This window comes from Numenius arquata, chromosome 13 (assembly GCF_964106895.1).
Source record: "Numenius arquata chromosome 13, bNumArq3.hap1.1, whole genome shotgun sequence".
Classification (NCBI taxonomy): Eukaryota; Metazoa; Chordata; class Aves; order Charadriiformes; family Scolopacidae; genus Numenius; species Numenius arquata.
Window position 1 is genome coordinate 9,428,847 of NC_133588.1, and position 9,964 is coordinate 9,438,810.

Sequence of the window (9,964 nt, forward strand, 5' to 3'; positions counted from 1 at the left end):
CAGCAATCATTAACTCTGGCACTGCTGCCATGTCACAAACACCCCATACGATGCCCCAGCCTTGAATGCTTAGGCACCGGCACCTGGCACGGCTGGCTCCGGTCCGAGGGTGGTGCCACGCCACACCAGTGGGCACCAGCACCCCCCCACCTCTGTCAGGGGCTATGGGGAAGGGGCTGTGAAGGCCAAGGGGTGGGTGAAGACTGGGCTGTTCTGTGGGAAAGGCACCAGGCCCCCCCACAGTGAGCCTCCGCCATCAGCGGGGCAGGAGCGGCCGACCCCGGTCTGTGCCAGGCTTGGAGGGCCCATCCCGCCCTCAGGGCATGATGGGTGCCTTTGAGGGCCTGAGGTGCTCCCACCATGCCGCCGCTGGGGACAGGGGCACCACAGCACCATGAGCCGAGTGAGGGGCACCCACACAGTGGCCAAGCCAGACCTGGCGCAACAGGAGCGGAGTGCAGAGACTGGCACGTCAGAATGTTTATTAATAAAAAAAAAGTCACAATAACTTACTCCCTTTGTCACACAAAGGGCTTGGTATAAAGAGCTCTGGCCTCCTAAGGTAACACAGGTAAGTGAGAGGTGGGTACTTTTCTTTTGTCCTCCAAGACTGTGGCCTTCTGTCCCCAAGGGGAAGCGCAGCCAGCACAGGAGCTACTGGGCACGAGGGTCCTGGGCTGTGGGGCCGGGCACAGGAGCAGCCATGTGCCCCTGCCTGCAGCTGCTTCGCAGGCAGCACAGGGTGCAAATGCAAGAGTATGCGGAGACCACAGGCACGGGGTGCCAGAGGGTGTGCAAGCTGCAGTGGAGGAGGAGAGAGAAGCGGCTGCTTCTTCCCATAGTGCTGGGGGGTGTGTGGAGAACAAAAAGTGCAAGCAGCCGCGCTCCTGCTGCTTCAGGCAGGGGGATGGTGGGGCTGGCTGGAAGCAGCCCTGCCTGCCTGGCTGCTGCCTCACACAAGGTCTAGCCTGGCAGAGGCAGGAGGCCATCTGTGGCTACTTGTCACACTCCAGATCCTGGGCCCCCTCAGCACCCTGGTAGTGCATCTCGCAGAACTCCTGAATGCGACTGCAGGCCTCCAAGATCATCTCCTCAGGCACAGTGATCACCACGCGGAAGAAGTTTGGGTACTCAAAGCACTGAAATAAGAAAGGATGAAGCTGTCAGATTACCTGGAATAGTGGTGTGGTTCCAGAGCCCTGCCTTGGGGCCATGTGCTGTGTCAGCAAGTGAAAACGGTCAGCGTAGGACAGAGTGGAGGACAGCAGGGATGGGCTCTTGCTCCCTTAGGCTGCTTTTTCTGTTCCAAGCAAACCTCTAATTTCCATCTGTGCAGACACAATGCTGTGAGGGTGACAGGCCAAAGGACTCTGTACGGACTACGCAGGACCCAGGGAATGGGCTGGAAGAAGCTAGGAAAGGAGAGGGCTGGAGAGTATCCAAGGCCCCACCTGTATTCAGTGGTGGAAGTGGAGGTGGGCACAGACATTCTCAGCCCGCGGTGGTGGGGGACTGGAAACAGGGCAAAGGAAGGAACATAGGTGGCAGCAGTCCCAGGCCCCTAAGGGAGCAGCTTCAGCAAGGAGGTGTGGTGGTACGTAGGGTTCAGGGATACAACTCTGCCAACTTGAGAAATTCAGAGCAAGCCTGGAGCTGGGAAGATCCCAGCAGCCTGACCGAGGGCTATTAGTGAGCCAGAGACTGCCTGTCCCCATTCCTACATGCTGCACTTGCTCACAGCCAGCACACACACACCATTACAGACCACGGATGCTGCGCACACAGCTCCCAACCTGGCCCCAGAGCTCAGGGCTGCAAACCCGTGTTGCTTCTCTCCCCGTGCTATGGCCCCATGGCTCTCTGGGGCTCTCAGTGTTAGCCTCACCGTCGCTGGCAAGCAGAACACAGACTGCTCCGAGATGAGTCGCTCAGTGAACTCCACATCGTTTTCAAACTCAGGGAAATGCTCCATCTCAATCTCAACCTGCAGCAGAGGGATATAACATGGCAATTAAGGGCACCAAAACTAACTGCAGTGTCCCTGCTTACCCACAGGACCCACCAACTTCCCAGTCAAGTGCAGCTGTCTGCCCCCAATTTTTGCTCATAATTTGGGCTGACTGGAATGTAAGACACAAACAGAAACATGTAAGTGAAAACTGGGGCTTCTTTAAGAAGTATTCGTTAACTGCCTAAAGCTGGAATTTCAGTTAAGGACAACTTTAGTAAAAAAATTGATGGCAAAGATACAGTAACCAATTAGATGTGAAAAGGAGTAAGTAAGATATTGAAAAAGAGCTTGGGAGAGAACTCTAGTCGATATACATTAATAATTCTGCCATGCAAGAAATCCATATGGTAAGAAAAAGACAAACTGTTTTGGTTTAAAAAAAAAAGGTGCGGGGTCTAGAATATCATGAAAAAAAAATCCTTGCAGGATGATATAATTGGTAAAATGACACAGAAATGCTGAAATGTTCAATAAATATTTCTGTTCTGTATTTGGAAAGAAGGAGGCTGTCCCTTTATCACATAAGGACAGTGATATCCTGGCCATTTGTTTACAACCAAAGATTATTTTAAACATCTTGTGAAGATCTTCTTAAACAGACCAGGTGAGAGATAATTTGCATGCAGAAATCCCGAAAGAGGTAGTGGAAGAAAAATTTCACCAGATGATTTAGTTTGAAATAAATGTTCAGGTACTGAAGAAATACAATAGGTGTGAAATGTTCAAACCTCTGCTATGTGAGAAGTGTACAAACTATTCTGGCCTTCTAAAGAGACCAAGGGATGAGTCTACCACACAGGGCAATGTCAAAATGCATGGTAATGGAGACCTGGTGCCAAGCACCAGTCTGAAACCATTGGCAAGCACTGGCAACGAGACCTAGTGTGAGCATTGATGATCTGGAAATGGCATGTCGCCCTCCTCGCTTACCATCAGGTACATGGCTCCGGCCGGCCGGACAGGCTGGAGGCCAGGGATAGCTGATAAGGCAGCATAACAAAGGTCAGCATTGGACTGAAAAGCAGAAAGGAGAAATTTCAAAACGGGAAAAATTCCAGGAAGCAGCTCAGCAAATAGAAGCCAAGCTCTGGACCAGGACTGTAAACAGGTTTGCCCACTGCAAATAAAGGGACATCAAATGCAAACAGCATGGGTGACCATGGCCTTGAGGACAGCAGGTACAACTGAGCCGAGCTCAGCATGTCAGTGCCAAACATCCCATCCCCTGTGTCACCAGCTCCAGTTGCAGGTCTGGGCTGCCTGAAACTTATCACAGCCAACATTTCTGCCCCAGTTACTATGTCTCCTGCTGGAATTGGATTTGTTGGGCTCTCCTACCCACAGACAGAACTGCACCTTGGAGCAGGGATGATGAGCTACAGAGATATAACTTGTTCCAATCTGTGAACAAACTGTCCTGTCCTGTTACAGCCAGTTTACCTTGAGCATGCTGAGGGTGTTGTGGTAGAACTCAGGGGGTGTTCGCTGCAAGATACGTTCCAGTGCTCCTTGGACAATTGTACAGGGGCCTAGGATCCTTTGACTCAGTCTTAGAAGGCCATCCCTGATCTGAAAAAAAAAAATGGTGATATTTGCAGCTCAGACTGTGCTTCCTGGAAGGAAAGGAACAGCTCCAAGGCCTAATCTCTGCATTTCTGTAGCTGCCCACACCCCTCTTTTCAGTGAGCACGCAGAGTAATAAAGAACATTTGTTTGACCATATTTGCAGATTACAGTGTCATTCTCTGTTCCTCAATTGCAGATTGTAATGTCACAGACAATCTTTGGAGTCTCCCAATCTGATTCAAACCAGGCTGGAATATAGCTAATACAAATAAAGCCAGAGCTGTTCCAAATACCACTTTGCATTCCCCTTAGGTTTGGACCCACAGTCCCCACTTTCAAAGCCAGGTAGGAACAACCAACATTAGCTCACTCAGTTGGTCCTCTCTTCTCCCTCTTCCTCTGCAGAAAGCCCTCTGGGAGGAAAGGTCACTGCAGTAGATGGTTGTTCTTGTAACAGCTGAACAAATAGCCAGATAAAGCACTAGCAGCACCGCAAGGTGCTTTGTACTTACTTTTAAGAGAAATCATATAAGAGCACATAGAGACCACACATGGACTCCACATGCTGGATAAGCCATGCAATACCTTCAGAGCACACTGGAGCTATCTGAGAAGAGAAAGAATTAGAAGCACACAAAAAGGACAAAGCATATGTGAAGGAGCAGCAGAGCCAAGGAGTGTGTTACAGTGTAGATGTGGGTAGAAGGCCACATATGGAAGCAGATGGAGTCAGGAAGGGACATGAAAAGCCTAGAGGTGCAGAAAAGCATGTAAGCAATTGGGTAACACCCATGTGAGAGCAAAAGAACAGTACATGCCTGTATCAGTTAAAGCCCTGGTGCTCCACACACTGAAGCCACTGCAGGTCTGTTGCCGTGACAGTGACACTCAGCAGTTCTCACCTCATTACCAAAGATGTCTCTCCTGTCATGAATTAGGATCCAGCCCATCCGCCAGCCAGGGACTAGCCATCGCTTTGCCAGGCCACCACAGGACAAGATGGGCACGTTGGTGCTGAGGGTTGCAATGGGTTCATACTTGCAGTCAGCAAACACCTGTGACAGGAGGCTGTGTTAGGGTTGTCCCTGCCTCTTATTGTGAAAGCTTTTGGGGGTATGCGTGAGGCACAACAAGGAGGGAGACAGGGAAGTGATAGGAAATGGATGGTGAAAGCTCCCATGGTATGAACATGGTAAGTGCACTCCCATGAAAGTGAGCCATTTGGGAAGAGGAAAGGAGCTGCCAGGACTGCACACCAGAGGACTGGGAGCTCCAGGCATGGACCCAGACACAGTATATGGGAGTGGAGCTGTTCCTCACCTCTGGAGACCTGGCTACCACGGCCAAAGGGTCAGTGCATCAGAAAAGACAGGCAGCATGGGGGTGCAAAGGATCGCAACTAGCACTCACCATGTCTCCGTAGATCTCGTCAGCAAGGATGGGCACGCACTGTCTTGATGCCACTGTGGAAGAGAGGGCATTCAGCCTGGCCACCCTGCATCCTCCATGGCAGTAGACCTGCCCTTTGCTGCAGGGCTTGGCAGGGCTCTGAGGGGAACTGTGTCCCAGGGCAGAGGGTCCCTATCTTTCTCCTACTGACTTTTCATTTGGAGAGCCCAAGCATTGGAGATCCCTGACCTGGCTGAGGCTAGTTCTGCTCTCACCGGCAGGGGCAGGCAGCACAGCCCTCCTGCTGACAGGCCAGGGCTCGGGAAGCATAGGGCTCCCTGTGAACACTCTCCCTCTGTGGAACCAGAGTGGAGAAATGAGCAGTCCAAGCCACACAGAGTGTTTGAGGAAGAGCAAGACACTCTCCGAAGAATGCTTTGCATGTTCTTGCTCAGATAAGGCAACACCTTCACACTGAGCAAGCCCTGTTTCCTCAGCTGGAGTTAGTCATGAGAAGAAAAGCAAAGCCCTGGGCTATGGTGCTGCAGTGATCGAGACATGGGCAATGAGGGCACACACTAGACTGCAACCATGGCCCAGGCAGGCTCACCTGCCAGGATCTTCTGGAGGTGGCTCTTGCTGAACACAGAGCCACAGGGGTTCGACGGGTTGTTCACAATGAGGCAAGCTGTCTTCTCATCCACCAGAGACTCCAAGTGCTCCAAATCAATTTCCCAGCCCTTCTCTGGCTAGTGAAATGAAGAGAAGAGGAAGTAAGAGCTGAGGAACTGGACTTGCCACATAGGGTCAGGTGTGACAGGGTGCCCAGGATTGCTCAGGGCATCTTCACCCACTTCCCAGGCAGAGCCAAGGTATTTCTGAGGGGCAGGAATGTCAGGGCTGCCCCTTCCAGGCCTGCTACCACTTACCAAAAGGTTGTAGAGTTTGACTTCAATCCCCATAGACAATGCCAGAGTCTTGTAGAGGGAGAAGCCGGGCCGTGGCACCAGGATGTTCTGGCCTGGGTTGGCCAGCACTGCCAAGGCAAGCTCTATGGCCTGGCTGCAGCCACTTGTTAAGATGACGTCCTGCGAAAAGCACACAGGAGTCAGCAGAAAGCACAGCCACTCTCAAGTGCCCCAGCCATGTGGGAGTGACGTAATGCCCAGGGTCTACCAAGTGAGAGCTTCTCAGCCAAAAACACGAGTCGTGAGCCTGACTGAGAGCAGGAAACCTCCAACAGCTGGAGAGCTCAGCCTCCTCCTGAGGAGGGTGGAGGAGAAAGGCTCAGGGCAGTGGATGGGAGCAGCAGGCGGTGGCTGTAGGACAAGGCCATGGTGAGCCTTCATTCCCACAGCTGGGCAGGGGAAGGAGAGAGCTGGACAGGACCCCCATGGCGTGTGGTCTAGGCACGGGCAGCAGTGCCCTGCCTGCTCTACAGTGGGAGTGCCTCCGCTGGGCACCAGTACCTGAGCCGTCAGTGGTGCCTCTGGGCAGTTGTAGTATGCGGCCACGGCTTCCCGGCAGGACTGGTAGCCTGGAGAAAGAGAAGTGATATTGAAGGGAGGGGTTTTTTTTCAGATTGTTTCTTTTTTTTTTCTGCCGGTACAAGGCTCACAGCTGCCACCCAGCTGGAGGAAGCTCATTTGTTAGTGACACTGTCCCAAAGTGGCTGAGACCATCCCGCCACCGGCCAAGCACCGTGTAGCCCCCGTGGCTGGGCCAGGCAGGCCAAGAGCAGGGACAGACCCTGGGCAGGGAGGCAGGCTCTGGCCCCATCATGTTCTGGACAGACAAGCAACAGCAGCAGGGTGGAAGGCAGCCAGGGAGCTGCTCTGGCCCAGCAGGAGGCCAAGTGCTATTGCATGGCCTTCACTGTGTAGTGATGGCACAGGGGCAGCCCTCCCTGTCACCACATGGGGTGTCCTGGGAGCCAGGCACGATCTATGCTCTGTGCGTGCTTGTTGCACTAACTGCAAACAAGGCTCATGTTGTCCAAGAAAGCAGGGAGCCCAGGGGGAGTCCTGGTGAAGGCAGATCAGAAAGGAACTCGGCTACAGCCCAGAGCAGGGAGACACAGTCCCGAGCCCTTCTGGGAGGGGTGCCTGAAACCCTGCCTGCTTTAATGGCTGCAGGAGCAAACACAGCTGCTGCCGGCGGCGCAGGGCCTCAACCAGACCTCAATGCAGGGAAGGGCACTGAGGTGTGTCTGGGGGATACACACGCTTGTGTTCTCATGGGACCAGCAGCTGCAGGGTGCTACTGGAAAGATGTCCGTTGGCTCCGTATACCTGCTGAGGTGTAGCAGCTGGCACATGCCTTCATCCCACTCTCACAGTTAACTTACCAACAGATGGGGCATAACCGTTGTAACGTCCCGAGTCCAAAACCTCCTTCACAGCCAGTGTGACCTCATCATTTGTGGGAAGATTTCCAAATACCGTTGGGTCTCCTTTTTGAAGATTGAAAAAATAGTAAGGTTCTCACTGATCTGTGACAGGCACAGATCTTTGTGCATCAGAGCCCTGCAATCTGCCAGCCACACAGTCTACACCATTGTTGAGGCTTCAGCCACAACGCTATGCTCACCTAAGGACAAGGAGATCATAGCTTTCTTTGGGTTTGGCTCCACCTTCATGCTGTCTACAATGGCTCGGACAGGATTGAAAGTCTTCTTTGACATTTCAGAAGCCCTGACAGCCCATCTTGGCTTCCGGCCCTTCACCTTCCCCAGCGATATGCTGTTCCTGTTGGTCTTGAGATGAACATCCAGCATAGGAGCATGATCTCCACGGCCATTCACTTGGATCAGGTACGAGTCCATCCTGAGAGCTGTCAGTGTGAAGTGGATTTCCTGCACTTAGTTAACATGTGGCAAAAAAGGGACCTACTGGTTTGGGGACACAGCCCATGACTCTCCAAAGGTAAAACTTCTGAAAGCTGTAGACCCTACCGACTGCCTACGGACAACTCAGCAGCAAGCAGGGCTGTATTTGGGGCCAGGATGGAGTGAAACCACACACGTAAGTGAGAGTGCAATGCAGTGGGAAAGATAAAGGCACCTCTCTGTGGTAGCCTTGGATGAACTTGCTGTGCTGAGGAGGAGCAGGCCCCCTAACGCCAGCAGCCAAGAGGCAGCAGCATGTTGTAGTCACTGCTTGACTACAGATTCAATGTTCCACTGACAGAATGGCCAGGCCACCTTCCTCCTCCTCACACCCATCTACCGACTTGCACACCTCAAACTGCAGCCACAAGGGTCAGCCCACTGCGTGTGTTCCCATCCAGAACGTCCCTCCAGTCTGCAGACAGAAGCGCACCACTCTTTAAATCAAATCTCGGACACCTAAAAGGTACTTCTGGTCCGCTGTTACCAGGGTGCACTGGGCAGTGGCAGGGGATACGTTACAGACATTTGCCTCTGTCAGCAGAGCAACGGGGAGCAGCAGCCCAGCCCAGAGACCCTAGATCAAAAGGCAGTGCTTAGAAAATGGAGCAAGACTGCGGCGGCCAAGAGGGAAATCGGGGAGGTGGCACCGCCCCAACCAAAGGGCCTGTAGTCCTGCCCGAGGCTGGGTAACAAGCAAGGCACAACAGAGGAACAGCTGCCTTCTAGGACCCAAAATGCACACAAAATGACTTAGGCACCCCAGCACGTACACCTGGACGTGAGCCAGACCCAGCCAGCAAAAGCCTCACTTATGAACTGCTGCTGACTCAGGGCTTTCCACCTGCAGAAAGTTATGGATGGGCACAGGGCAGGCAGAGACCTCCTGAGACACCAAGCCCATTCTGGCTGATACCGGCACGCTATTTTGTAATCCTGCCATCAGTGGCAACTCAGTGAGCAGTGGCCGTTTCCCGATCAAAGTTACTTAGCCTCAGGCTCGCCGATATTCACAACGCAGCTACCCCTTCCTTGCTGCAAGAGACTGAGCTGGAAGGGTGGTAGCGCTGCCTGGTTCAGGCAGGATCTGCCATCTGAATGCATCTCTCACTGCTTCGATGAAGTCTGCCCCTAGAGATGCCCCGTGCTGCCGCAGTTACTCTGCCAGCAGCGCCTCGTTAGCCTGTTTATAGCAACTCAGGCTGATCCAAAAGGGTCACAAAGCAAGACTTCAGCTTCTCTGCTGCCAATACCTTCTGGGCCTCCTTTCTACCGAAAGAACGGCAGCTGAGGAAACACGCAGCCGTGCTGCTTAAAAACTGAGCAGAGAGATGAGCCATATATCTCAGTTCAACAGAGGGCTGAGTCCCAAATGCAGAGTCTAACCCAGCAGAGCCTTCACACCACCCTGCAACAGGGTTCTCATGCAACGGGGTGCTGCAGACACGGGTACAATGGGTGCCTTCAATGCAGGCAGCCAGGAAAGATCTCCCCACTTCTCCCCCTGAAAGAAGCAAGGTACCAGAGCATAGTACTTTACCTTCTACAGCACAGAGAGGGAGACACCAACAAGCTTGGGGGTCCAGTCCCTACTTTTCATCCAGGACAAGTCCCCTTGAGAGGAAATTCCTGCGAATTCTTGCCCATGAAATAAGCCCCCAAACTGGGCGTTGGGACTGAATCGTGTAGCCATTGGCTCACAGAGAGGGCTGCCCTCCCCACCCAAAAACGCCCTCTCCTCCCCATTTCGACTGTGTTCAGTTCAAACACCTGGAACGTGCCTGCATGTTAACTCTTTCTGGGGGCAGCCTACAGAGGGACACAGCGTGGCTTCCTGGAGGCCCTGGGCTGCCACCCTTTTGCACCACTTCCCTCAGTCCTCAAAGACTGAGGGGGGAAAATCTGCACAGAGTCCAGGTATTCCAGCCCTAGCACCTTGAACGTGCCAAGAGTGGATTGATGGACCCCAAAGCCTGCGGAAAGCATCAGTCTGTCCTGACCTCAAAGGCTCTAGGGTCCCAATGCACCAGCTGAGAAAGTACAGTTTGTGGCATCATTGCAATTAGGAGACATCTTCCCCCATAGGCTGAAGGAAGGCAGGCACTTTCCTA

The 9,964-nt window shown here is 53.0% G+C and overlaps 1 protein-coding gene across 1 annotated transcript; it reads right to left on the minus strand.

Annotated features, from left to right (window-relative positions):
- Positions 1–466: 466 nt before the first annotated feature.
- On the minus strand, positions 467–9,476 carry TAT (tyrosine aminotransferase). The gene is made up of 12 exons (XM_074157961.1): positions 9,394–9,476; positions 7,556–7,798; positions 7,314–7,418; positions 6,436–6,503; positions 5,896–6,054; positions 5,577–5,715; positions 4,988–5,040; positions 4,480–4,632; positions 3,452–3,580; positions 2,942–3,025; positions 1,886–1,984; positions 467–1,139 (listed from the first exon to the last, which is right to left on the minus strand). Exons 2-12 carry the CDS (start codon positions 7,788–7,790, stop codon positions 996–998), a joined length of 1,368 nt encoding a protein of 455 aa, XP_074014062.1. The 5' UTR covers positions 7,791–7,798; positions 9,394–9,476; the 3' UTR covers positions 467–995.
- Positions 9,477–9,964: the final 488 nt, after the last annotated feature.

Excerpts from the sequence above, each read along its gene's own strand:
- TAT (XM_074157961.1), bottom strand. The coding sequence starts at position 7,790 with ATGGACTCGTACCTGATCCAAGTGAATGGCCGTGGAGATCATGCTCCT. Across the intron at positions 4,633-4,987 it reads ACGAGATCTACGGAGACATG|GTGTTTGCTGACTGCAAGTA; the intron begins GTGAGTGCTAGT and ends CTCCTGTCACAG. Across the intron at positions 3,581-4,479 it reads GAGACATCTTTGGTAATGAG|ATCAGGGATGGCCTTCTAAG; the intron begins GTGAGAACTGCT and ends TTTTTTTTTCAG.